Source organism: Physeter macrocephalus, unplaced genomic scaffold (genome assembly GCF_002837175.3).
Source record: "Physeter macrocephalus isolate SW-GA unplaced genomic scaffold, ASM283717v5 random_161, whole genome shotgun sequence".
NCBI classification, from domain to species: domain Eukaryota; kingdom Metazoa; phylum Chordata; class Mammalia; order Artiodactyla; family Physeteridae; genus Physeter; species Physeter macrocephalus.
This window is the reverse complement of record NW_021145484.1, coordinates 72,931-99,763: the sequence shown is the minus strand read 5'-3', so window position 1 is coordinate 99,763 and position 26,833 is coordinate 72,931. Positions and strand designations below refer to the sequence as shown.

The following is a 26,833-nucleotide window of genomic DNA, read 5'->3' as shown; positions in this document are numbered from 1 at the left end:
AGGGAGGAAAGGGAGGAAACAACCGTCAAATAGTCAGTAGTCCCAGAGCTGGGTGGACCAAGGTTCTCAGTCCAATTTCCTGAATATCCCAAGGGGGAATGAGTCCTGATCCAGGTGACAAAGAACTGGTAGCAAAACCAGGGGACTCCCAGCCTGGACTCTTCCTAAGCCCAGTCTCTTAATTCTGCCACTGTGGAGCCAGGTTCCCTAGCAACCTGTGCAGTCAAGGCAAGGAGGGATGCAAAGGGGCATCATGGGTCAGGGGGAGACCAGGCCTCCTCATGGTGCTCTGGCCCCTGGGGATTTCAGGGACTGGTGGCAAGTGGCCAGGCAGCCCAGTGACTCTGGCAGGATAACCACACAGGTACCCAACACTTTGGACATGGGAGGTGAGTCCGGCTAGGGTCTGCACCTGCCTGGGGTCTGCCAGCTACTAGGAACCCACCAATCTACTCAGAGGTGCCACTGCCCCAGAATCTGACGCCAGTCACAACCCACACAGGACTGGGATCTCAGGAAGCAGAAGAACCCAGGGTCTCAGCCCCCCAACAATCCCTCCCATGAGTCTTCTCCTGCTTTCCCCCTAGTTTGAGGGGGCATACCTGAGGCAAGAATCAGGATTTTCACTTGCAGATGAGAAAACTGTGCCTCAGAGAGGCCAGTGGAGCTTCCAAGGTGACCAGGCTATCGGGACAGAGCCAGGTTGGATCCCAGGGCTGCCCTGGCCTGGCCTTGTGCCGTGAGTCTCTGGGTGGCCGAGGAGCAATTCTACTAGTTTCTAAACAAACCTGACAAAATCCATATACCCGATAGCTGCCACCTGACCACATGGCAGGTGCTAGAAAGCTACACGGGAAAGGAGGGAGGGTGTGGGTGGAAGAGCCACATACAGGCTGCAGGCTGGGTGGAGGAGCCTGGTCAGTGCCCACCTTGGCCTGCGTGGCCTGCACAGCGGTGGTGGCCTGCACGGAGGCAGTGTCCCGCCCATGCTCCAGCAGCTCCTGCTCCAGTTCATCTTGCTCCTCCGCGGGGTCGAAGTTGTACATAGGCATGAGCTGGTGGCGCAGCTTCTCCAGCCTGGGGGGTGGGGGCAGACTGCTGCAGGCAGGGCAGGCCCTTCCGCTCCCACCAGCCCTCCAGGTGCTGCCTGCTGACCAGCTGACACCACCATGTTTAGGGTCCTAAAATTTCCCCCAGGATTCAATGAAAGACATTTTTGCACATACAGTACTAGCTCTACCCCTTGGATGGGTGGCCTGGGAGGGATAGTTACCCACTCCTGGAACCAGATGGGGCCACGGGCCACAGAGCTATGATCCATGAGAGCCATGGGGACTGCCTAAGCCAGGGCCTTGTGCGATCCCCAGCCTCTGAGGGGCCGGGGTGGGGAAAGGGGAGTCAGTGGCCATTAGCTCAGGGCAGCAGGGCAAGGGTGGCTCAGCCCTCCCCAGGGGAAAATGGTTACCCCCAACCCCGAGTGGGCAGAAGAGGCCCTGACTCCCTCACTAGTGAGAGGGACCCTCATGGTGGAGGGATTCTCCTTTCCCACCCACGTCCCCTGGAGTCCAGCCCAGCATTGCCCACGGGCTGGAGCCTTGGGTGGCAGCTGGGGAGTTACCTCTTCTTCTTCCTGATGTACAAAACCTGCAAGAGAAGGAGCAGCATCAGATGGCCAGGAAGGGAGGCCCTAATCAATCCAGCAGCCCCTCAGGACAGGGGACACGCTGAGGCTGGTGAACGGGAGAACTATAGGTCCCCATGTCCTCAGCGACCCCATCCCAGGGACACATACATCCTAAATTTGTGCTTCCATTTGACGTTTATTAGATGCTGACAGTGCCCGAACTCAGAGGTGGGGAAAGGGCCAGCCTGGGAAGACCACACAGGTAAGCCTGGCCTAGGGACTCGTGGGCCCACCCCTGCCAAAACTGACTGTGGCTCCAGCCACTCAGTGCCTGCCTCGGACTCCTCAGGGCTGAAGTGGTGGTGGTGGGGTGGGGGGACTTCAGCATACTCCCTCCTCTCAGCTGTCCCCAGGACCAAATTTTCTCCCCATGTATGGGCAAAAAGAACAGAGGATAGGCAGTGGCCAGACTCTGCAGGGCAGTGGCTCTAGGCAAGGCTCTGGGCTGGCTTCCTGGGGTTTCCATGGGAGGCTGATGGCCCTCAGGGGCTGAGGAGGAGGGTCTGAGCCCCTGGACATCAGCCTAGACCAAACTCCTGAACCCTGATGCTGGAGGAACCTAGCAAGACCCCTGGGTCCTAACCCCCATCATAATGACTTGAAGATAAAGGCCTAGGCAGCCTGAGAAAACATCTGAGACCCAAGAGCTCCTGGCTAGAGCAGGAAATCCTGGTACAAAGCACTAAGGGGAGGGAGGAAGGGGGTGAGACTTGGGGACCTCTGTAGGACCTGGAGCAGGAACTCCAGGGACCTCTGCCACCATCTCACTCATCCCTCAACTGGTGTTTTTTGACTACCAGGAGCATGACTGCTTCTGCCTGTGGGAAAGCCATGTCCCTAGAGTCTGTCCCCAACCCCCTGTGGCTCCTACACTCTTTGTGGCCCATTCACAGCTTGAATCTGGTTTGTTTCCAGCCTGACCCAGAGCTCCTCTTGCTGCTCATTCCTGGGGGACCCCAACGGCGGAAAGGAACTGCAGTGCCCCTTGCTCCCCCCTCCCCTCCAGGAGGTCACATGTTGGCATGCCCCTTGCTCTCTTGTGGGTGGGATGCAACAGGAACTCCAGGTCTCTGGCATAGCCCCTGCCTGCCCTGAAGCAGCAGCTCCAGCCCCAGCACCCTGTACTCCCGCGCCTCTCAGCCCCGCTGCCTGCCCTGTGACACAGAAGGATCTTTCAGAGCCAGTCTCCACCCCTCGCCCCTGCTGCTCCCTCTACCCCAACTACTAACACCCTCCCCCCAAATACCTTCCTTTTCAAATCTTCCTTACCCTTCACTGTCCAGCTGCAGCCCCACCTCTTCCAGGAAGCCCTCCCCCACTGTTCCTCCTACGTGAGGCACATGGCCTGGCACTGATTTGTTCCTCCTTGCACCCAGCATGGCCTGGCTCAGGGTTGGCATGAGGGGAGAGGAAGTAGTACTTAAGGAACATCTCCGGAACTGTCCCCTGCCCAGGAGCTGTTTCCTGCCCTCCACTGCCTTTGCCCCATAACTTCCCTACCTCTTCGTTTCTGGTGATAAGGCCATCCACCGCGGCCCTCCGAATATTCTTCCAGAATGAAGAGTAAGGAAGTCTTCCCAAGTTCCCAGGACAAAATCTTTGGCCAAGAGTGACAAAGGCAGATTCTAGGCCCTGCTTTGCCCCTGAGGTTAGGGTGTCTCTGCCTGCTTAGCCACCACATGGGTGCCAAACACTGGTATTCTGCCTCACCCCTGCCCCAGGAGACTGCGCAGGCCCCGGCCTCACTCTGTGTGCTGCATCCTGGCTCTGCCCGCTGACCAGCGGTTGTTCCCTGGCAGCAATCGGAGCCTGTGGGGCCCATATGGTGACCCTGTTTTACCAGCAGCTCCAGCCATGAATGGATCATCCAGCCCTATTTGTCACAGCAACATGCTCCCGAGTCTAAGGCCAGCCGTCAGAGCCTGTGAAGGGCAGCAGGCAGAATGCCACCATTGCCAGGCCTGCTGGGGGACTGCAGGTGCACCTCCCACCCTTCCAGGTCTCAGTCCTCACAATCTCCAATGGGCCCTCGGTGACATTCTGAGTGTCCATGTATCATCTTAAAAGGAGAGTCCATATCTTTTTTTTTTTTTGTCCACGCTGCACAACTTGTGAGATCCTAGTTCCCTGACCAGGGATTGAACCTGGGGCCACGGCAGTTAAAGCGCTGAGTCCTAACCATTGGACCGCCAGGGAATTCCTAGGGGAGAGTCCATATCTTCAGAGGCAGATACCCGATCTGGAAGCATCATATCCACTCTCAGGGGACACCTGCAGCCCTCACCCCAGCTCACCTCTGCCCTGATGTCTGCCCAACTCTGCCCTTCCCATGACGCTGGGGCCAGGCCTCCTCACTCCCTGTAAGAACTGCAGGGCAGGACTTTTTCTCCATGGTCCCTGGGGTCCCGAAGTCTTGGTCCAGGGCAAGTGCCCAGTAAATAATTGCCAAGTGAATGAATGAATGAATGAACATTGCCAGCAGCCTGCCATGCCCAAAGCATCCCATTCGGACTCTACAGCCCACGATCTATCCCGATTGCCTTCTGGCCTCTACTCCTACTGCAACCACACACTCACTTGCCTCACTGTCCTGCTTGCTGCTCACAGATAGCCCCTGTCTGCCTCCAAACTTTTGCCCATCAGGACCCTCCACCTGCAACACCCTCCTCCACAACTCCTACGTGGCCTTCATGGCCCAGCTCAAAATGCCATGTATTCCTCAGAACCTTTTCTGGTTCTTCCAATTGGAGGCAGCCTCTCTGGTCTCTGGACCCCAATAAACAAATCTCTGGGGAAGGAAGGTATTGTACTATCACTAACAGACAATTGTGTTCTGATTAGATCCTCTAAAATCTAAACAATGATCGCCCTCTGCCAAGTGAGGGCCATCTGGGCCAGCCCCAGCCTGCCCCAGCTCTCACCATGGCCACAGCCAGGCCAATCACTGTGATGATCCCAAAGGACAGAAGCATTGTGCCCACGCCGGCTGTGCCACCAGCCACGTCAGGGATTCTGGTGTCATTAAAGCCGGTGGCTTCTGGGCTGAGTGTGGTGGTCTCGGAAGCTGGCCCATCTGTGGCAGGCTCCAGGTCAGGTTCAGAGGTGGGTGGGTGGCTGCTGATCCAGCTCCTAGCAGATGGGATCCTGGAGTCCATGCTGATGCTGAGGGACTGCTTGTGGTCAGTCAACCTGCTCACTCACTTCTGACATCAGGGGTGTCCCAGCCTGTGGCCCCCACTACCCATACAGGGGGCCACGTCCTTGGATAAAGAGAGCTCCCTGCCTCCCTGGGTGCTGGAAAGGAAAAAATAAAAAACGTGAGGCTGAGGATGGGACTCTGTGAGGAGATGAAGTCCCCCTAAGTTCTGAAGGCACAGGGGAAATAAAAGTTTGAGGGCAAGGGCAAGTTCAGGGAACATCAGGACATGTCCTTTACATATCTATGGATCCCACGTGGATTTGGGAACATGAAAATGAAGCCCTGCCCCCTCTTTGTGGGTAAGATGATCATAGTGATCATACTTGGAAGATGTGAAAAGTAGTGGGAAGGTTTGAAAGAAAAAGTTCATTCCCCACCCCCAGCCACTACTCCCCACGCTGCTCACCTTCTTACTTCCTGCCCCCCACATCCCTCACCTCCTGCTTGGAGAAAAAAATACTGCAGCTTTTTCCTTTCCTGGAGGAAAACACTTGCACAAAAGTCAGACAGGCTTGTCTTTGAATTCCGGTCCAGCCACTTAACTGGGTGACCCTAGGCAAGTCACTCCACCTCTCCATGTCTCAGTTTTCCTGAGTCTAAGGTAGGGGTATTAAGAACACCTCCCTCACAGAAAGGGTCATCGGGTCACTGAAATATCAGAATGAACAAGTTCCTAGAAATGACTTAGCTCAGTACAATCCTCATCCACAGCAAGCACCCAATAAATGTTAGATCTTCTCCCTCTGGCCACTCCAGTTGGGAAAGGGGAGCCCCAGAAGCCCCTGGACCCAGCCTGCTGTGCGGTCCAGCTTGTGCTTGGAGTAAGGGCAGGGACATGTGTGGCAAGACCAGAAGACAGGAAGGAGAGAGAGGCTAAAGTCAGGTCCTCTGGCGGACTTTCTCTGCAGGCTCTTGGGTCATTGGACTCCCTATAGGGGCTGCCAGGGACTAGGAGAAAATCAAGGGGAGCGTATCTTCAGAGGCAGGGATGGAGCTCCCACTCTGAGATGCCTTCTCTTCCCCTTCCCTCCTCCGTTGGGAGCAGAGGGTGGGCGATGTACCCAGTCTAGGCTGTGACTTTGGCCTTCCCAGGCCAAAAGGCCCTGGGTAAGGCAGGGTGGGAAGAGGTCCCAGCCAAACTGCAGAAGGGAAGGCCGACGGATAGGAGGGATGCACAGCTCATGGCTGCATACACACCTCTGCGCTAGCTCACGGGTGTATGTGGGATGCCTCCCTGTGCAGGTGTATGGGTGTGTGTGAGGTGTGCACACACCAGTGATGGCCTCTTAGGAAGGAGCAAGGCTGGCACAGAAACACGGGATGGGAGAAGCTCGTCGTCCCTCTCTGTCCTCCTCCTCTAGCTAGGCTGGGCACGTCAGGAGTCCCAGGTTCTTTCTTGGCTCTGCCACTGACCCCAGATGTGACCTTGGGCCAGACCCTTAACACTTGCTCTGGGGCTCTGTTTATTCTTCCCTCCAAAGGAGAGAAAGGGCCCTGCTCATCACTGTTCAGGAATGCCTCATGGTCCAAAGCGCAAGAGAAGGAAGCCAGAGAGAAAGGAGTGGGCACCACCACCTCCAAGAACCCGCATACCATTCTCCACCAGGTTCATCAGTCCTCCCTGCCCCAATCCCCAACCCCACCTTCGCGACTCTTGTGATTCCTCCATTCTTGCACAGAAGCGGCGACCTCAGCACTTACTTAATCCTCTCTGGGGCGCCGAACTCAGCGGGAGAGGCTAGGGGTGGTGGCGATGGGCAGGAGGCCGGGGCAAGGTGAGGGGGACCCCCAGGCCCCGGGGTTGGGGAGGGCGGGTCCGACCCAAGGTCCGCCCTCCCTGGGCGCCCTGGGAGGACCTCCCTGGGCTGGGCCCGCGACGTCACACTGCCCACAGCCGAGAGCGCCCGCTCTGCCAGCCTGGACAGGGACTGGCCGGCCGGGACCCACCTCGGGGGTGGGGCTGAGGCGAGCAGCCTCGCGGCTCCGCGACGCTCCAGCTCCTCTCCTCCCTGCCAGCTCTGTGCCCCCGGCCCCGGATTGGCTGTCAGGCCCAGAGCCTGCCCTGCATTGGCCCGCTGGCCTGCCGCTCGGATCTGGCTCTGCCCCCAGCAAGAGGGGGAGCCGGGTCGTAGTTCTTGGAGACCACTCCTCAGTGGTCCCACAGCCCGTGGGCTGTGCCAGAGTCGGGAGGGGGACGGTGGGTGGCCAGGCCTTCCTAAGGGCTACAACTCTGGTCTCCGGCTAGCCTGGGCTCCATCTCCACCAGGACAGAGTCGCGCTCCGCAAACGCAGGTGGACACAAATTTGGGGAGATCACTAGACTAGGAGTCCTTGAGTCTGCATTGAACTCCGGCTCGACCCTCCACTAGCTTAGTGACCTAGAGCAAGATGCTTCTCTTCCCTGGGTCTCAGCTTCCTGCTCAGATGGGCTCTGGTGTGAGGGCTCTTGTTAAATGATACCCATCCCAGGCTAGAAATGAGACATCTTCAGAGAAGTTGGGGGGTGGGATGGTATTTTTATTACAGGAGTGGTATTATTGGACACCTGGACCCAAGCAAGCCTACATACACCCCTCTAATCCAGAGGTCGATCATCTATGGAGAGGAGCCTTCTAATCCTCAGGTTTTCAAAGGAGCTTATGGGGATCACCGAAGTAGCTTGTTACAAATACAGATCCCTGGGTCTGGGATGGAGCCCGGGAAACCGCATGCTTCATAGTAGTTTAGTCAACAGTGATCTAGTTAACCATAGATTAGGGGGCGAGGGGGTGGCATTGGCAGGCCATACTTTGCGAAACACTGCCATGAATGTTATTGGAGCGACTGAGGCTCACAGAGGGGCACATGGACAAAGCCTCACGATGAGTCAGGATTCAAACCCTGGTCTACTACTTCCAGTTTCGAGCTCCCTGCTCAAAAATGGGAGCTAGAGGGTCAAGAGCGGCCCTGGGGTCCAGTTGCCACCTGAACCCCAGGTCCTGGACACTGGGTCCCACCCCCCAAATTAGTGCCCGCCCCCAACACTGGGACCCGCCCGTGTGCCGCTCTACCAGCACACACCCTACGTTAGACCAGGTCCCTGGGCATCGCGCCCCAACTCTCGAATTCAGAGCCGGCTGGTGACATGCCTCCGTTCGGGCTGGCTGCACACCGCCCGGCCGGGTACCCAAACGCCATCTCGAAGCAGTCACCGCAGGCTGGAGCCTTACCCCTGCCTCGACCTTCAGGAAGACCGTCCGGTCCAGGCCCCCGGGGAGCAACCCTACTCCCAACCACGCACTTTCCCGCCAGTGGGCCTACGGGCGTAGTGGGCGTGGCGTTCGTATCCCCCGCTGGCAGCAGGGGCTTCCGAGGTGGAACACACCGGCTCTAGGAACTCTGGAGCTGGGCGACGGGGTCCGCCCGAGCCCTTCCTCAGTTGCGCCAACCCCGGAAGCAGAGCGTCGGAGGGAGCTTACCGCGGGTCACGCATGTCCGGGAGCCGAGCCCGCGGCAGTTTCTTCAGGCTGGCGGGCGAGTGGGGAAGCTTCTCAGGCAGGTATGCGTAACACCCTCGAGACCTCGAGTTCGTCAGAGCTCTGGCAGCCTTCCTTAAAAAGTCTGTGCCCCCGTTGTACAGATGGAGAAACAGGCTTGGGGAGAGCCGACCTCGCGGTGCAAAACTGAGAGGGAAGCTGCGCCCCTGACTTAAGGCCTCGGCTCCTCCCTGGGCGCTCTGGTAGACAGAGCTGCCTCTGGAGTCCGAAGGACTTGTGTCTTGACTGGGAGAGTTCCTAGATGGGTGACTTTGGGCAAGTTGCTTCCCGTCTCGGAGTCTCATTTTCCTCTCTGTCTCTGAAGAGTGGCATCTAGCAGGTGTTCAGTAAAGGCTAGTTTGAACCCTTGTCTCTGTAGGAGGAAAGGAGACCACTGGTTTTAAACCTTAAGTTAAACTTGTTTGTGATAACTTACATATAAATTTAACAGAAATTGTCAATTTTTTACCTGGTAGTTTATGCTGGTGTTTAGGACTATGGGTTAAATTGGGTGGAGGGGTGATTTTCAGCATACACATCAATGACAGTGCATGCAAAATGTCAAAAGCAAAGCTCCCAAGCAAGGGCAGTCTCCTTCTCCTAGTAATATTAGTCAAGAGCATATAAAATTGAGTTCCTCTATGTGTTGAGCTGGCTCCCAGGCCCTTGATATTCATTGACCGATGCACTGCTCACCGTGGAGTTTGTGTTATTTTCCCCATTTTTTGGACGAGGAAACTGAAACACAGAAATAATGACTTTCCCAAGGTCACACCCTCTGGGTCAGATAGATCTGTCCAACCCCCAAGCCTGGGCCCTGATCCACACCAGCCCATTTATTAGCAGGGACTGAGCTATGGGTTCAGACCTCTTGAAAGAAAATGTCACTGACCAAGACCAGAAAACTCAGATAGGTGGGTGAGGGTCTAAAATGGAGTCAAAGAGGTGACAGAGCAAGAGCATGCCCTCTCTCAGGCAACAGGTCAGAGAGGAGTGGGTCCCACAAGTCTCAGCTGCTCTCCTGGTTCTCCTTCCCTATTCTAGGGCAGCCACATCTGAGGACCAGAGCCATGCTGAGGAGCCAGAGCCTGTGACCTTCTCCATCTCCATCCAGCTGAGGCCAGCCACCATACTCAGCGGCTGACATCACGAGAAAGATTTGGGGATCTTGAGGAAGTACTCAAAGGATCCTTTCCCTGAGATGTGGGACATCGGGGCAGAATGCTGAGGGCCCTCCTATCTGGCCTGGGGTGGAGGGGAGGCATTTGGGGCTGCACCTTCAGCTTACGGCAACCCCATCTGCCTCCGGCTCGGTTGTTGAGTGCCACAGAACTGGTCAGCCACTGGACAGTGGTCTTTGAGAAAAGGGGCATCCCTGAGGCCCGGGAATCCAGTGAGTACATCGTGGCTCATGTCCTTGGAGCCAAAACAGTTAAGTGCAGTGTTGTCAAGAGGGCAGGAAGTGGGGGGAGGGAGAAGTCTGGGGAAGAGACATCCAGGCTTTTCCATTCCACTGAGAGTGCTGAGCTGAGAATGATGGGATTTTTCTGGAGGAATGTCTTAGGCAGATACTTATTCATTCATCCAACAAGCTATTACAGTGTGTGCCAGGCACTAGGGGTTCAGGGATCACCAAGGTGGCCAGTGTTGGACCCACTGGCATAGTCTACAAAAGAAACCTGGGTCAGGGGAGCCAGCCACTCACATTCTCTGTGGGGCAGTTTCAGAGCCTGAGGCCAGGACTTTGGACCCAGCCCCTGACCCCTTGGCAGTTACAGTATGTCCAGGAGCTGAGTAGCTACCGATTGCAAAGGTGAGCACCATGGGCCAAACCAGAGGGCTCTGTGTGGGGAGCAGGGTCCAGCTTCCTTCAGCTCCACCAAGTTCATGGTCAGGGAGGAAGAAAGTGTCCAAGGACTAGGGAGGTGTTGGGATGAGAGAGTGATGAGAGAGGGGTCGTGGTAGTAAATAGGAAGAAGGGAGGGAAGGAAGGTCTTGGCTAGGAGTTCTGGGGCATAGGAGACATGACCCTACCCGACACCTTTGGCCACAAGTGGTGTCCCGACCCAGACATGGTCTTGTTGGTCCAGGTGCTGGCACTGATGATCACCCTGCTGCCCCCTCTGCAGGATGCCTGTGCAGTACATCCTTGGTGAGTGGGACTTTCAGGGCCTCAGTCTGAAGATGGCGCCCCCAGTGTTCATCCCTCGGCCAGAAACGGAGGTAGGTGTGCCATCAGGACTGGGCAGGATGGGAATGAAGGGGGTTCAGGGCACCTGTCTTGTCCCAGACTTCCACCAGGGGGCGCTGGAGCCCCATGACTGCTGTCCTTTAGAGGCAGCGCCCTTCCTGGCTGGCTGAGTAGGTGGGGCCAAGAGGAAAGAGGTCTTCTGCTCACCTCCTTGCCTGTCCTCACTTCCCAAGCCACTGCCCCAGCCCCTAGGCTGGCAGTTGCTCAAGATGCCCCAACTAGTGCTGCCCACCAAGTACTCAGCCGGTTCCTGTCATTTCCCTAGGAGCTGTCCCATGGGCCCATAGCCTACCCAACCCATGGGAAACAAGTGCCCTCCTCTTCCTCAGGAGACATGGGCGAAGTGGAGAGGGCTCCAGCTGGACATCTGGAAGCCTGGTACAGCTTTGTGACCTTGGGTAGGTCACTGCCCCCTCTGGGCCCAGATGATGAGAGGGTTGGGCCTCCAGACCAGGGAACTGGTTGGGACCTTTTACCTATTACATCCACTATCTAGTCAGGTAATCGCCTGTGTTTCTTAAATGACTAGGACTGGGAAGTGTGTGGTCCCAGCGTGCTGTCTGTAGGTGCGACACCCTAGTCTTGGGAGAAATGCTTTCTATGGCCCTCCTTGGGCTTCCCCATGACCTTGTAGGTGGCAGGGCTGGGAGCCAGAGAGAGCAGAGCAGGTGGAGGGGTATGTGGGTGGGGGCTGGTGGGCAAGCCAGAGGGCACCAGGTTCTGAGAAGGAGTGTTCACAGAAAGGCACACACATTCTTGGGAAAGATCAGGCCTCATCCACCTGCCCCAGCCAGGGACCCGAGCCCCTTCTTACTTTCCCAGCCTCTCTCCCTCAGCCAAGAAACCCTCTGACCCCACTTGCCCCCTGCATCATGTGGTTGGGAGGCCAGGCCCTTGCCTTAATGCCCAGTGTCAGGGCAGGGACAGTAGGGAGTCTGAGACCTTGCTGAAGTCACAGGGCTGCCAAGGCAGGGAGCATGGGGGCAGCACTCAGACATCCTGTCTGCTGGGTCAGGGCCCCATACCTTACAAGGGGCTGAACCATCTGGGATTGGATGAGCTGGGATAGGTGCAGAGACCCAGAGCAGGATGTAGCCTGCTACCTGCGGACTTTTGGAAGACCAACCTGTGGCCCCTCCAAGCATGTGACCTCTGCCCAGGAGGTCACTCACCATCCCCTGAGGCTGCCAAGGGTCAGGGCATGGGAGGGAGGCTACCATGATGACCTTTGAGTCCCCTCAGAGCTGACCTTGCACCAACCATGTGTTCCGGGGTTCTGAGTGTTGGGGGTGGACTTCCGGCTCCCATATGGGGGCCCCCCCTTTCCTGGGTGGGTCTGGGCCAGGAGAGCAGCTCTGCTATAAGGGGTGGGGGAGAGGAGGGAGGCTGTGGTTGGGAGGCCAGGTCCTCGCCTCACTGTACAAACGTTTCTCAGAATTTGCCAGGTTGCCCCAATGTGAAGCCACATTGGGGGGTGCCTTACCAAGAACTTGAGAGGACGTGGCCTGTGGTGGGGAGTGGGAAGAATTAGTGCAGGGGAGGGACCATGGTGCTTGCGTTCTCTCCATCCATCGAAGGTTGGTTTCTGATGACGGGTGCAGATTTCTGAAATGCAAAGTTGTAGGCGGTGTGTGGCCTGACCAGTTGGGTTTCCTCTGGGGATGGGGAGGTGGCTCAGTCCCCGGCCTGGCAGTGGGTACAGTGGGAAAACCAGGGCTGGAAGTGTGAGCCATTCTTGCCCAGCTTGGCGAGGTGAGGCTCTGTGAGGTGTGGGAGGCTCAGTGCCCTGTCTGTGATTAGCTTGAGGGAGGCAATGCTGCCTTCTTTTGGCTGCCTCATCAAGAGTATAATCCTAATGAGGGTCTTTATGGCACTCAGGTCCTACTGAGGCCTTGCGCCAGCCTGTTGAGGGGTGTGGAGTCCTGTTGAGGCAGTGGCTCCAGGCAGAGCCGACAGCTGCCTGCTCTTTGCCTCCTTCCCACATTCCCCTGTGCTCCGACCCTGCAGTGTTCTTGGATTCTCCCCTTGTTCACCTGGGAAAAGTGCCCTGGGCCTGTGACCAGCTCGATTTTCAGCCTCCCCCAAGGAGCCACCAACTCGAGGCTGAGGAGACTCTTTACTAGGTGAGGAAGAGAGTTTCTGGACTTGCTGGGAGTGGTCTCCATCCCTACCCACCTCCCCCAAAACCCGAAGTGGTCCTACAGCCAAGATAATCTTCCCCGTGATCTGGAGGGTAAGGGAGAGGCCAAGGGGCACTGGTGGCAGTGGGGACCCAGTCTCTCATCTTCATGCCCTGCCCAGGGTAGCCATTCACACACGTGGTGTGTGTCTCTGAGGTCGGGATGTCTCTCTGAGGTGGCTGGCCAGTGTGGTTGACTAAGGGGTCATTCTCCTGCCAGGGTAGGTCTGTCTGTGGTCAGGAAACCAAGAGAAGTTCATTACCCTGACAAGTTTCAGCTGTTCAACTGGCCACTTAGTATGTGGCCTCGCCACTGTGACCGCAGGCTCCCAGCCACAGCCCTAGACTGCTGGCTCTGTGCTGGTCCCAATGCTGTGGGTGCAGCTTGCTGCCAGCACTCCAGTTCTCCAGTAGTGCCTGGTATAGGGCTGGTGGGAACGAGTGAGGGGAAGCCCTCTCTGGCTGGAGAGGGGCTGTCTCACTCATAGCTTGTTTGGTGCAGAAGGGGCTTGGAACAGGAAAGGTTGGACCCACTGGCCAAGTTCCACCTGCCTTGGACTTGCTACCCTGGGGACAGGTGAACTTTGCTCCCGGGTTGGGATGAAGGATGAAATACTTCTGGGGACTCAGCACTGAGCAGCTTATGTGGAAAATGAGTCTGAGTGATCTGGAGCCCTCTGCTTTATCGGGGCCTAACTGTTGACATTGGGGCTTGGGGGAAGCTGGGGGTCTGAGGCTCAGGGTAGCTTCCTGTGGCCACTGAGAGCTTGCCCAGCACTTGGGAAGTAGCCAAGAGGCCGCTCTGTGGGCCAAGCCTTGCCCGTGTGGGACACACCGTAACGGGTTAGATTCTTGGTCTTCACGTCATGGAGCATTCAGTTTGGTGGGAGAAGCACACCCCATCCTAGACCTTAGGCCCACAGTGAGGAAGGTCATGGTAGAGAGAGCCTGGAAGAAGTAGATCTCTTTCAGATGAGGGAAACACCCACTTCCTGACTCCTCCCCTCATTCCCTGAGCCAGCCCTGCCTGGAACCCCAGGAATCCTCAGCCTCTAGGGGGGCCTTTCCTGCCCTCATCCAAGGGCAGGTCCCTTTGAGAAGGGACACACTGCCCTTTCCCTGCTCCATGCCTGGCTACTTGGGCCCCCACTCTACTGCTGTTTAGAAACATTTTGGCCAATGCGCAGCAGTGGCCCTCCACCCTCACCCTATATTGGCTTCCATGCACAGTCTTCAGGTGACAGATGGGTGAGTGAGACTTGAAACTCTTGTTTCTAAAGTGACAGTGTCTGAAAGTGTCCCGCTGCCACCAAGGCAGGTACGGTGCAGTTAGGCACCTCTTCCCATGCCATGCCCACTTACCCCATGCCCTGTGTGTGCCACAGCCCCCTTCAGATATGGGGCTCAGGTAGGGCTATCATCCCCCTGCCCCTCCATGGAGGGAATTCCCTGTCCCTTTGACCTGGGAGCCTCTCTGGGGAGGCTGTGAGGAAGCTGGGGACACACTGGTCCCTGATTCTTGGCCACCATGAGCTGCAGGCCAGGGTTCCCAGCGGGGCCTTGACCCCTGGACCTCACTTTCCTCATGAGGGTCTAACAGATTAATACAGGGAAACCTCCAGAAGCAGGGCCAGGCACAGAGGGGATGGCCAGGGACCATTAAGTATGATTCTTAACATTGCTGTAAGCACAAAACAAGAGGATATCTGTAAAAGGATTAGCTGGGGCTTACTGAACACTTACCATGTACCAGGCATGAGATCAGTGCTTCATGAATGTGCTTCTGTTTAATCTCCACCTGCCCCCAATGAGGTGGGTTATTCTCAACTGTGCTCAAGTTTACAGATGGAGAAGCGGAGGCATGGAGAGGCAGTGTGACCTGCCCATGGCCCCAGCTGACAACGAAGTTCAGTCTGGCTTTAACCATCCCCCTTCTACATTCACACAGGGGCTAACTATGCTTGGGCCTCTGTGCCAATACCCACAGGGGTCAGGTCAGCACCAACTCTGATCAAGATCTATCTACCTTGCAGGAGCTGGTTGAATGGGTGCTGGAGGAGGTGACCCAAGGGCCCTGTGTGGTGGGAGCTCAAGGTGGCCCCCTCATCCTGGAGGTGGGCTGTGGATCAGGAGCCATTTCCCTCAGCCTGCTGAGCAAGCTCCCCCAGGTGAGCCCCCTATGCATCCCTCCACCCCACCCTGGGTAGACTGTGACTGGCACTTACTGTTCTTCCTGCTGATCCCTCCCCAACCCACCCTGCTACAATTACTTGAGAGGAAATGACCGAAAATTGGAGGAAGACAGAGCTGCCCCAGCCCACCATGGTCACAGCCTTTAAGTCCCAGCCCCTTCCATCTGGCCAGACCCTGGCCGCAGAGGAAGAAAAGCTACTGAGTATTTCCCTCCTCTTCTAGCAGAGGGTTGGAAGAGGGCTCTGGTCCCCAGGCCTGGCCTTTCAGAACACCCTGTCTCCCGTGTACCTTTTGTTTGTTCTTGGGGCAGAGCCGAGTCATTGCAGTGGACAAGGGAGAAGCCGCCATCTGCCTGGCCCATGAGAATGCTCAGAGGTAGGGGGGCTTGGGGGCAGAGGGTCAGGGTAGGGGGAGTCAGACTCTGGGGCCTGATCTCAGCCTCTATCCAGGTATCAAACCCGCCGATGTCCACCCCCCAAGAAGGAGGAGGCAGTGGGGGAGGCCTGGTGTAGGTCCCACAGGGTTACAAATGGACAGTGGACACCAGGTATCTTGCTGGTCCAAGAAGGGTTTATTCTCCCATTCTTTGTAGCCAAGGGTAGGAGTCTGTCCCCACCGCTACCCCCACCCCCTCCCCCTCCCCGTGCTCACCTTTACCTTCCTATCTCTCCAGGCTTCGGTTGCAGGACAGGATTCAGATCATCCCCTTCGATGTGACCTTAGGTACTTTCCCCACCCATCTTTCCTGGGTGGGGATCCTGGGTCCAGATGCTGATGGGTGGATGAAGCACTCTGCAGAGATGGAGGGAGGGCTTACACACACACACACACACACACACACACACACACACCACCCCCCCACCCCCACCCCCACCCCCACACCACACACACCCCTTCCCCACCCCCAATCCTTGCTGAGGACAGGCAAGTCCCTGTTGCCTCCTGGGCTGACCTGACCCATGAAGGGACCAGCCACAGGATCTTTCTTACCTTTCGTATCCCCCATAATTAATGAATTTAACTAGGGCTTGTTTGTTGTCAAGAAGCAAGCAGAAGCTCAAGAGATAGCCTTTGGGACCAAAATACTTGAGTGTCTGCCCACCCCCGCCTGGCCCAGGCACAGCACGACTTGGCTGCATCCTTTACAGAGTGCCCTCAGAGTTCTGGCTCCAGCTCTGGCTCTGTCACATGCCCACAGCATCCTTGAGCTTCATGTGCCCCCTCCATGGAGTGTGATACCTGGCACAGGGTGGGGCCAGTAAACAGAGCCACTAGGAATCAACTGACTGAGGCCAGGCTTGCCCTCCATACACTCAGTCCATGTTGGCTATGAGGCAGAGTGTGGCAAGGCCAGCGGGGCGGCAGAGAACAGAGGCGCTTGCTTTGTCAGGCAATCAGAGACGGCTGCCTAAAAGTGGCACTTGATCTGAGTCTTGCTTATTGAGGAGGTTTTTGACAGGAAGAAGAGAAGGCAAGGACACTCCAGGGGGAGAACTGCCATGTCAGAGCATACACATTCCCAGCCAGGCTGCTGGCTGGGGACACTGGGCACTAATCTACAAGTCTAGTTTATCAGGTCCAGAGATAGGCCTAAGTTGTGGCTTGGGGAGAGGGATTACCCAAGGGACATAGCAGTGCGTGGAGCTTCCACCCTTTACCTTCCATTCTCTGCTTGTGTGTTCCCTTTGACCACAGAGGGGAGCTGGGCACATCTTCTACCCTGGGGCCCTGTGGACCTGGTCGTCAGCAACCCTCCCTACGTCTTCCACCGGGACATGGAGAAGCTGGCCCCTGAGATCCTCAGGTGTGGGGTAGACCAGGGAGGCCAGGCCTGAGAAGGTCTAGTGGGATGGGTCTGCCCTGGAGGACCATACTATTGGGAGGGATGGGGAAGCTGGGGGGCTGAACGGGGCAGTGGTGTTGAAAGAGAGGCTCACTGTGGAACCCACAGACCTACTTTGGTTCAGCATCTGCCTTCCCACTTAAGACCACTGAACCTCTCTGAGCCTCAGTTTCCTGCCTCTGAAAGGGGAGTGGTAGAGCTTTGCTGGGCCATGGGGAGGACTCACTAATGACTAAAATATCAGACTATAGTATACAACACATAGAAGGTGCTCAGATGAGTGCATCATTTTCCAGAAGACTGAGGCCCAGAGAGGGAAGGGACCTTGTCCAAGGTTGTGTGGGGGCTTAGCAGGAAAGCTGGGACTAAGACTCTACTCCAGGCTTTGCACTGAACCACCCTGTTTTCAAACGGTCTGAGAACCAGGGGTAGCCCAGCAGCCTCTGGATGAGGCAGTGGTAGTGAGTGTCAGGGTGCTGGCTTCCAAATTCCTGGCTCTCAGGAGTGATCAGGGCCAGCTCTGTGCCTCCCCAAGCCAAGAATAGGAACATCCTTGTGGGGAGACCCTCATGCCCTGGGGGTAGTCAGTCAATGGGATTCGCTGAGCATGCCCAGCACTGCCCGGTAGGGGGCTGCCTGTAGGAGGTAGGGGAATCGGAGCTGCCATCATTCGGGGTCCTCAGACTTTCTTCTCAGCCCAGAGTGTAAGTTCCACAGAGCCCTCTTTATGGAAGTCCTGTTCAGCTTCTCCATACTTCTCAGATACCCCATCCCAGGCCCTTAGCTCTCACTGTTGTCCCTTTTAGCTATGAAGATCCACTAGCCCTGGATGGTGGTGAGGAGGGCATGGACATCATTACCCACATCCTGGCCCTGGCACCTCGGCTCCTGAAGGACTCTGGGTATGGATGGGGTGTCTCCTGAGTCTGACCTCAACAGCCTCCTCCCCTCCCAGTATGTACTGGGTCTGCCCTGGGCGTCATTCTGCCTCCACCCCTCCCAGCTGGGACAACCCAGAAATGCAGGTCCAGCCCTGCCCAGCTGAGCTGACCCATTTCTCCCCCACCTAGAAGCATCTTCTTGGAAGTGGACCCAAGACACCCAGAGCTCGTCGGCAGCTGGCTTCAGAGCCAGCCTGACCTGTCCCTCAATCTTGTGGCTGTGCGCAGGGACTTCTGTGGGAGGTGAGACTCCACCCTCCCCCCAGTCCCCACAGCCATTCTGGTCCTTCCACTCAGACTATCACAGCTCTGGCTGTGGGGCAAGTGTGCGGTTCCCACCCCCTGCTCATTCCCCAGGGCCCAGGCAGTAACTGGCCCCTTGTCCCTGTCTCCTTAGGCCCCGGTTCCTACACATCAGGAGGTGTGGGCCACAGCATGGTTGCCCTGTGGATGCCTGGCCAGGGCCCCAACCTGCCAGAGTGCCTGGCTGACATTTCTACCTGGAATGCTACTTGGAGGGAGGTGGATGGTACCTTCCAGAACCCCAGATGTTTGTGGCATTTCCCATGGCTCTGTGATTCTCCATGCTCTACATTTCTAGGAGACTTGGGAGTAGGCACAGGGGCGGGGGTGTCCTTCCTGGGCCAGCAAAGAGCAAGAGCACCCACAATCCAGCTTAGGAGCTCAGCAGACCGGATTCCCAGTCTGGCCCCATCGTGTCAGTGTAGCCAAGGCAGGTTGCTGTGTTTCTGTGGGTGGAATTGCTCTAGGGATGTTGGGAGATATGGCCAATAAAGTGGCAAGAGACCAGCAAGTGGTGACCTAGTGTTTTGTTATTGTGATTTGTGGGTCCCCTGACCCCTTGCCCTTAAGCAGTGCTGGGGTTAAGAGCTTCCTTCTGCCTTAGCAGGGCTGGCTGGCAGGCCCCAGCTGGTAGTGTGGGGAGCAGTGTGGAGAAAGGCACATGGTTGCTCCTTCTGGCCTTGGAAGCCAAGGTACTTGGCACTGATCAGTTCCCTCCCAAGGGCTGGCGTAGCCCTTCAGTGGCCCAGGTACACTCAACACACACTCCCCTAACTGGGCCTAAGCTCTGAGCGCAGGAACCTCGCCTGAGCTTGAGCTTGGGGATGGCAGCCTACTTCCTGGTGGGGATGGGGCTGAGGGGCCTTGCACAGTTCTGGGGTCACATGTCCACATTCATTTAACTGAAAGCTTGAGCCAGTGAGGGGTGAACAGGGCTTGTGTTTACTTTTTATTCCCATAGTTTTGAGCTAAAACATTCCTTCCAAGCCTTGGGATTTCTGAAAACCCATCTGTCCCTGGTTGGAGCTGGGGAGAGTGAGAAGCTGAGACAGAGTGGGCACCAGGTTTTGACCTCCACCCTAGCTCTGGTCTGCAGGCTTGTGGCTGCCGGGAGGCCTAAAGGCCCTTCTGTCCACAGCGACAGGAAACCTCCAGGTTGGCAGGTGCTGGTGTTAGCCTGCATCAGGGTGGGTCTCAAGGAACATGGCAGACTAGACTGACTCATTCTGTTGGTCTCCCCTCCCATCCCCCCAACCCAGCACTTTCAAGGGCCTGACCTGGTGATGCAGTGGCCAGAGGCAGTGTGTCTGGTGGACAGCATCCTCTGATGGAGCCAGGATGCTGGGTTCTAGAGCTGTGTCTTGCAGTGGGACCTTGGGCAGCTCCCTTCCCTGTGAGAAGCTGGCTCTTTTGGCTCCAAGGCCAGTGCAAGATGGCAGCCTCATTTTACTCTCAGTTAGTCAGGTAAAGTATGTAGCTGGTATTCAAGGGCCCACTCCCCAGGCAGGGACTCCACAAGAGAAGACATGGCCTGCCTGAGGTCCCATGATGGGAGGAGGCCAAATAGAGTTAGGAAGTTAGGTCCCTGCCTTGGGAGAGTCTGTATTGCTGGAGTCATACCTGGCCTGAGCTACTCCCTCGCTGTGGTTGGGGGTTGTATTTGCCTTAGCAGAGGCCACATTGCAGTTCCCAGGGCTACCGTATCCTGCTCCTTGCCCAGACCCAGCTGCATGGACCTCAAGCTGCCCATGGCTTCCTTTGAGGAGGAGCCAGGGACTCCCAGCCATGGCTGTTCCAAAAGGAACCTGGAAAGGCGGCGTAGGCTTTCAGAGCCCCTGTGTGCTCTCAGATCTCGGCCCGCCTCACCAGTATTGCCCTTCCTCTCCTCCTACCTGTGTCCTTGTCCTTGGGCTCTTGCTCTCTTCGCAGCATCTCAGGGTAGCTGCCGTGACCTAGCAGTCTGTTGCCTCCTTGTCCCACACCTCAACCACTGATGGCTTCCCTGATGGTCTCACCCTCCTGGCTTCAGGCCCATTACTGAGGAAGGGCCTTGGCAAGCATGTGGATATGGCTCCCCAAGAGTACATAATAATGGGGAGTGACAGTGTAGGCGTAGTTGGGGTCACTGAAGCAGGAGGCACCCTTGGGGACAACTTCCTCCCATGAGGCCTGACTCCCCTGAGAAAGAGGTGCAGGCCAAGTGGACTGGCAGGGCCGGGCTTCAAGCCTGCAGCCACTGGCTTGACTGGGACTTGGATGTTAAGCTCCAGTGTTGGAGCCACACCAGCCTGGGTGCAGATCCTGGCATCTGCCCCTCACTAGGGTATGTCCTTGGGGAGATGACTTCAACTCTGTCAGCCTTGGCTTCTAAGTCTGAGAAATGGGACCAACTGCTTTCTTTATCTTAATATGATGATTTTGAAGAGACCATGGGTTGCACCTTTCATGGGGCACTGTGAACGTTTTCACTGCTTGCCTTGGAGGGCAGATATAAGGAGGACCCTGTACCCTCATGTGTGTGTCTTGTGGTTGGCACCAACACGAGTTGGGCAGAGACGTGGCAGTCTGGAAAGAAGGGAAGGCAGGGATTTCAGTCTCGGGCTCTTGACTTTTCTCTGCCCTCTGGAGATGGAGCCACCAAGAGGCTGGTAGCCTGGCAGCCAGATCTCCCCTCAGTCCCTCCTTTCCCTCTTCACCAGGGCCTGAGTGCCCCAAGGTCCAGGCCAGAGCAGCCTGTGGCTCCAGCCCAGGGAAAGCCAGTCTCACCTGCCCTGTCTCCTCCCTCCTTACTGGGGCCAGAGCAGAGATGAGCTGCCTCCTTTAGCATGTGTCATGGAGCCCAGGAGACAGAACAGCAGGAGGATGTGGGGCTGATGGTGGAGTCCAGGCTCTACAGGCCCTTGAGGTCTTGAGAGATGTGCCTGCTGTCCACCCAGCCTCTGTCAGCTGGAGCCCCAAGCGTGGGCAGAGGGTGTAGGAGTCCCTGATGGATGTAATCTGGAAGAGCAATTACATCTCTTCTGACAGTTGAGGAAACTGACCCTTTGCCTCAAGTTGTATACTTTTCCCAGCTGCCCATGGCTCTTTCCATGGGGCCGATCTAGCTACTTTATTGACATGTACCCTTTCTGTTCTCCCCTAACCCCACCTGGACCCTGGGCCATTAACTTCTCCCAATCCCTGCTCTAAACCCTTGGCTGGCTCCCCATGACCTGAATGTGGTCTCCGTGTCCTGCAGAGTCCAGATCTGAAGAGGTAGGGGAGGATGACTATGGGAAGGGTCTTGGGGAGCCCTCCCAAAGCCTCATCAGTGCTCTGAGTAAGCTTCCATCAGAGCAAAGTATTCCACTGCTGTCTGGCTTTGAGAACTGCTTTTACCTATGCAGGCCAGCATGTCCCTCCCCGTCCATCTTTGGATTCTTTCTTCCACTGCCCTAGACTCCAGCTTCCCTGCAGAACTCTCCATTCCTCAAACACCCCTCCTTCCCTTTGCCCAGGCTGTGCATTCATCAGAAATGCTCTTGCCCACCACTTCTAGTCCAGATAATCCTCTCCTTCAGGCTCCAACACAAATGCTCTCTCCTCTGGAACACCCATCTGACCTCTGGGTTCTCCCCACCAGACCCTACCCCACTTCTTCCAGTAACAATGACATTCTGTCTCATGCATTTGGAAGCCTTTCTGTCTCTGTCTTCTCTCTGGGGTCCCATGTGGGTCTAGCATACCCTAAGCTCAGTAAATATCCACCAGTAAGTCAACAGTGTATGCGTTTTCTAGAATGGAGCTGGAATTTCCCGTGTGGCTCACATCGTACCTGACAGCAGCTCTCGCATATTCTGGTCAGCAGGGAGAAGAAGCAACAAGGGCTTAGCCTCCCACCCAAGCCAGGCAGCTGTTCAAGTTGAGCCATAGCCACTTCTTGGGCTACAGTGCACCTGATCTCTGCACAGTGGCCACGCTGAGTACAGGCTGTCCTGTCTGCAGCAGGGGCAGGCGCCAGGTTTCCTGGAGCTCTGGGCCCCGGCCAGCTCCCAGCCAGCCCCCAGCCAGCATTGGCCAGAACAGCAGCCTGATCCCCCCTCAGGACCCCCCAGTCCTAGGACAGGCTATCTGGGCGGGGATTGGGACTGGTAAAGCAATCTTCCCCCTCCTGTAGTAGGCAGAATAATGGCCCCAAAGATGCCCACGTCCTAATCCCATAAACCTGTGAATGTGTTACCTTACATGGCAAAAGGAACTTTGCAGATTTAAGGATTTTGAGATGGAAAGATTATCCTGGGTTATTCAGGTGGGCTCAATATAATCACAAGGGTCCTTATGAGAGGGAGGCAGGAGTGTCAGAGAAGGGGATGTGATGATGGAAGCAGAGGTAAAAGTGATGCCATTGCTGGAGGAAGGACCATGAGCCACGGAATACAGACGGCCTCTAGAAGCTGGAAGAGGCAAGGGAATGGATTCTCCCCTAGAGCCTTAAGAAAGAATGCCAGCTTGCCAATATCTTGATTTTAGCCTCTTAAAACTGATTTTGGATTTCTGACTTCCAGAACTGTAAGATGATACGTTTGTGTTGTTTAAAAACACTAAATTTGTGGTCATTTTGTTGTAGCAGCAATAGGACACTATTATGGATTTTGGTACCCGAAGTGAAGTGCTGCTCTAACAAATACCTAAAAATGGAAGTGGCTTTGGAATTGGAATTTGCAAATGGGCCGAGATTGAAAGATTTTGAGGTGCATGATAGATTGCCTTGAACACTTTTCCTCTGAGCAGTGAGGTGGGTGGGGATGGGGGTGGGAAACCCTTCGCAACCTGGAGACCTGAGCTGCCCAGGCTCCCTAGAGCTGACCCTTTCTTGGAGTGAGAGACAAGAAGACTGCCCAGGGTGGGACCCAGAGAAGCTGGCCCAGGCACTGGGAGCTGTGGGAAATGGAACTGGGATCAGGGGGAGAGAGCAAAGCTGGCCTCCATGGTCCATCTCCAGTGGTATGGGGGCCGCCCAGGCCCTCAGAGGGGACCTCAGAGACTGGATCCGAGCCTGATCCTGACTCCCATGGAGTCACGTGGCCGACCCAGCACCCCTGGAGTGTGTGATAATGAACAGGGTGTGAGGGTGAGCAGGTACTGTGCCTGAAATGAACTCAGCAGCCCCTGACTCCAAGGTGATCCCTCCATGTAAGCCATGGAAGTTTGGCTCCTTCCAGCCCCCAGGCAGTGCCCAGCTCTTGCTACAATCCTGTGCTGGGCTGTGTGGCTGGGCTAGAAGTGGGTCATTCCTAGGATTCTCAGCTTCATGATCCCCAGAGCTGAAGTGGCTACCTGGAACCTTCAACTCTATCCCTGATGTCAGCCACATTAGCCCAACTACAGCCTTGGGTGTGCAGACAAATCTGGGTCTCATTTGAAGCCCTGATGGTAGTTGTGAGGAGAGCAGGGGTTCCTCTTTGCGTCCCTCCCTGAGAGAACTGGTTATGCACCCTGCCAAGGAACCTTTAGCATCTTTGGCCTCATAACCGGGAATCTGATGTGTAAGAGCTTCAAATTCTGGGACCACTCCCCTTCCAAGACACTCCTCTCAATCATCCTATAGGGAAACAGTGGGGAAAGGCCAATTTTACAGTTCACAGAGTAGGAGAGGCAAGGGAAGCTTACGTCAGCCTCACTGGGAGCCCTGGACTGACCTGGCTTCCACCTGGCCCTGGCCATAACTGAGCGGAGAGGTGAGGTGGCTCAGAGCAGCTCTGCCCAGCAGAAGGCAGGCCTTGTCTGGTCGCTGCTTCTCAGAGGCTGGGGTCTCTCTCAGAGACTTCGCCTTTCAGAGCAAGGGATGCCACTGTATTGCCCCCTGCTGTGCTGGGTCTATAGCCCTCTCCTGGGGCATGCATCTAGGGGAATGGAGGGGTCAGGTCTCCCAGCCTACTGAGCCCCAGGAGCAGATTATTGGGACTTGAAGCACCCACAAAGATCCTTGTGTGCAAATGAGAACATTAAGGCTCAGCAGGCCAGGGCTGGGGCTCAAAGCCAGGTCTCTTCTCTGCCTCCCAGCCTCCAGCCCTTTATCAGCTGCAGACCCCCAACCTGCCTTGCTTTCCAGGTATAGTCCTGTCTGCCATTCCTGGGAGTCAGCGTGAGGCCAAGCTACGTGGGCGAGTAGAGTGAACCCCGAGCTAGAGCTGCTTGGGCCTTGTTTGCCCTCAGACCTTGCAGCTGAGTGAAGTATCTGGGCAGCCCCCTGGGCCTTCTTCCTCCTCCTCCATCTCCTTGCCATCATTTCTTGAGCTCCTGCTGGGCACTGGGCCCCAAGCAGCTGCTTTACATTTATTGGTGTTAATCCTCACACAACCCCACAGACTGGGTTTTTAATCATCTCCGTGATGAGGAAACCAAGGCTCAGCAGGGTGCAGTCACGGAGCAGGTCTCACCGCTGGATTGGAAGGGAGGGTGAAGCCACCATTGGTGCCCATTTGACTGGTCAGAGACTGAGGTCAGCATAGCTAGGTCCTGGGCTGCCCCCTGCAGAGCTTAGTGCAGAGGTCCACCTGGGCCTATGGATCCTCAGAGCAGAAGCAGGGTTTGCCAGGGTTGTTCCCAGAGGGCTTTCCAGAAGCCCAGTGCCTACCCTGGTGGACCCTTCTCCTGGGGTGTGTGCAGCATAGGCTCAGGCCTCTGTCTCCCAAGCCCTACTATGTGCCAGGCCCTGGGGAGATGACACCAGTCAGAGGAGCTTGTAAAATATGGAGATTGAATGGTGCACCCTGAACCAAGTGCTTCTGGGATTATCTTATTCACTCTCAAGACATCCCATAAGGCAAAGTCAGTGAACCCTCCCATTTTACAGATGAGGAAACTAAAACTGGGAAAGGCTAAGGAACCTGCTTATATGCTGGCTGAACTGGGATTCCAGTGCAAGCCTAATGACCCAGGGCCTGAGGCCTTGGTCATCACACCTGGCTTGAAGAGGGTAGGGTGCAGGACAGGGATAGAGCAGGCCCAGAGTGAGGACAGTCTGGGCAAAAGCCTGGATGCCTGAAGGCACATGGAGAGGAGTGTGTTGTGGCGAGGTGGTGGTGGTCGTGGGTGCCTTTGGATGAGCTCTGAATGCATTTCTGGGTACCAGAGCCTAATTTAAGGGTCTCAGGGTGAGTTACAGGGTCAGGTAGGCATTGAGGATATTCTCTAGCTGCCAGGAAGAGGGGACTGGGGCAGGAGGCTGCAACTGGGCCAGGATCTAGAGGCTGCGAGGGGCTATAGCAGTGGCATATAGCAACAGGCCTTCTGGAACAGAACCAACTCACAACCTTTGCTGAGGGATTGGATGTAGGGTGGGGGGTGGCCAGGACCACGATAGGGCCCAGGGCTCTGACTGGAACCTGGAGGCCCTGGAGCCACCCTGAACTGGGCACTGGGGTACTAGGGGCAGCTTGAGAGAGTGGGGTGCCCTCAGGCCATCCCATAGGCAGTGTCAGGGGCTGTGGGCAGGGGTGTCTGGAGATCCAAATGTGACCATGTGGGGACATAACCTAGAGGCAGCCCTTTAGATGGAGTTGTGAAGACCACCCTCCCAGGCCTGAGCTCTGTCAACAGCAGTAACTGGGCATCTCCATGTGTAATGGTGCCCTGTGCCACACACACTTTGTCATAAATCCTCTGCACATGAGGGGAGCCTTCCTTGGCCCACTAGACAGATGAAGCAACTGAGACTTAACCGGTACAACATCACACAAGCAGAAAGTAGCCATGCTGGGCTTTGAACCCAGTTCTCTGACATCCCAGCTGGAAGGGGAGTGAGCAGGCCACAGAGGCCAGCTGCAGCCCGGGGCCCCAATACCCAGCTGGGGTGCCCCCAGGGCTGACATGGGCTTCCAGGGCAAAGAGGAAAGTGGTGAGTCAAACAGAAAGGACCAGATGTGGAGTGAGCTTCCTCCCCTCCCAGCTGCCCCTGGTGCCAAACTTTCACACCCCACAGCAGAGGAGCCTATGGGGGAGGGGAGGGCAGTGAAAGTGGCTGCTGCTGAAAGGAGGCTCTGATGTACTCTGGATGTGGGGTGGGACTGACAGACACCCAGACTCTGGTTCCCTGCTGACAGGTGGGTGAGGAAAGTGAGTCCCCTCTCAACATAAGGAGGTATAAAGCCTGCCATATCAGGCGGAACATTTCAGGTCCCCAGGCCTGGGAGGTTCCGGGAGAGGGTGCAGGTGGATGTGCCTAAAACCCTTCTTGAAGGCATTCCACAGCTCAAGAACTGACCAGGGCTCCCCACTCTCTCTGCTTGCACAGAAATCCTGTCTCTTGTCATTCTGCCCAGCCCTCCTGCCCAGAGCCCTAGAGCTGTAGAGTTTGTTCTTTCAAACCAAGTTTCACGTGGAACTCAGCTATGTAGTTTTTAAAAGATAAAAGCATCATTTTAAACATAAATGTATTTTATAAGTTCAAATTCTCAACACTTTCTTAGCATTAAGTCCATCAAGGTGAACAGCGATGAGCACTGACGTTTGAACTGGGGGCTAGGATGGGAGTTGCAGTCTTATGTCAGCCTCAGCATTCAGTGTCTTTCAGTGTTTGGTTTTGGTGGCACAGGACCAAATGACCCCACCAAGTGATTCTCACAGATAAGTGGTTACAAATGGTAGCATGTTTCTGAAGGGCCCCTTGCAGTCTCTTTCATTTGCAGGGACAGCAGGAGAAGGCTTATGTCCAGGTCAGCCCAAACCTGGTTCTCTGGACACA

The 26,833-nt window shown here is 56.1% G+C and overlaps 2 protein-coding genes and 1 long non-coding RNA gene across 6 annotated transcripts in view; 1 reads left to right on the top strand and 2 right to left on the bottom strand.

The window, feature by feature from the left end:
- Positions 1-623: 623 nt before the first annotated feature.
- Positions 624-8,300, bottom strand: LOC102992675 (uncharacterized protein C3orf18). Its single transcript, XM_028484629.2, has 4 exons — positions 8,093-8,300; positions 4,606-4,978; positions 1,619-1,644; positions 624-1,077 (listed from the first exon to the last, which is right to left on the bottom strand). Exons 2-4 carry the CDS (start codon positions 4,837-4,839, stop codon positions 624-626), a joined length of 714 nt encoding a protein of 237 aa, XP_028340430.1. The 5' UTR covers positions 4,840-4,978; positions 8,093-8,300.
- A 36-nt stretch (positions 8,301-8,336) lies between these two features.
- The window catches only part of HEMK1 (HemK methyltransferase family member 1), a 34,158-nt gene continuing 15,661 nt past the window's right edge, over positions 8,337-26,833 (top strand). The window contains exons 1-11 of one of the 4 annotated variants that reach the window (XM_007112136.4): positions 8,337-8,421; positions 9,443-9,829; positions 10,120-10,211; positions 10,528-10,621; positions 14,862-14,996; positions 15,332-15,396; positions 15,695-15,744; positions 16,717-16,825; positions 17,671-17,766; positions 17,935-18,048; positions 18,203-18,616. In XM_007112136.4, coding sequence (XP_007112198.1) covers positions 9,620-9,829; positions 10,120-10,211; positions 10,528-10,621; positions 14,862-14,996; positions 15,332-15,396; positions 15,695-15,744; positions 16,717-16,825; positions 17,671-17,766; positions 17,935-18,048; positions 18,203-18,296 — 1,059 coding nt within the window. In that variant the 5' untranslated portion in view covers positions 8,337-8,421; positions 9,443-9,619 and the 3' untranslated portion in view covers positions 18,297-18,616. Of the gene's footprint in view, positions 8,422-9,442; positions 9,830-10,119; positions 10,212-10,527; positions 10,622-14,861; positions 14,997-15,331; positions 15,397-15,694; positions 15,745-16,716; positions 16,826-17,670; positions 17,819-17,934; positions 18,049-18,202; positions 18,617-26,833 lie in introns of those variants that run through there. The other 3 variants (XR_003678344.2, XR_003678343.2, XM_028484628.2) reach the window with 3 other exon arrangements.
- LOC114484950 (uncharacterized) lies at positions 8,429-16,171 on the bottom strand. Its single transcript, XR_003678345.1, has 4 exons — positions 16,012-16,171; positions 15,673-15,813; positions 12,133-12,254; positions 8,429-8,771 (listed from the first exon to the last, which is right to left on the bottom strand). It is a non-coding gene; the product is annotated as an uncharacterized lncRNA (long non-coding RNA).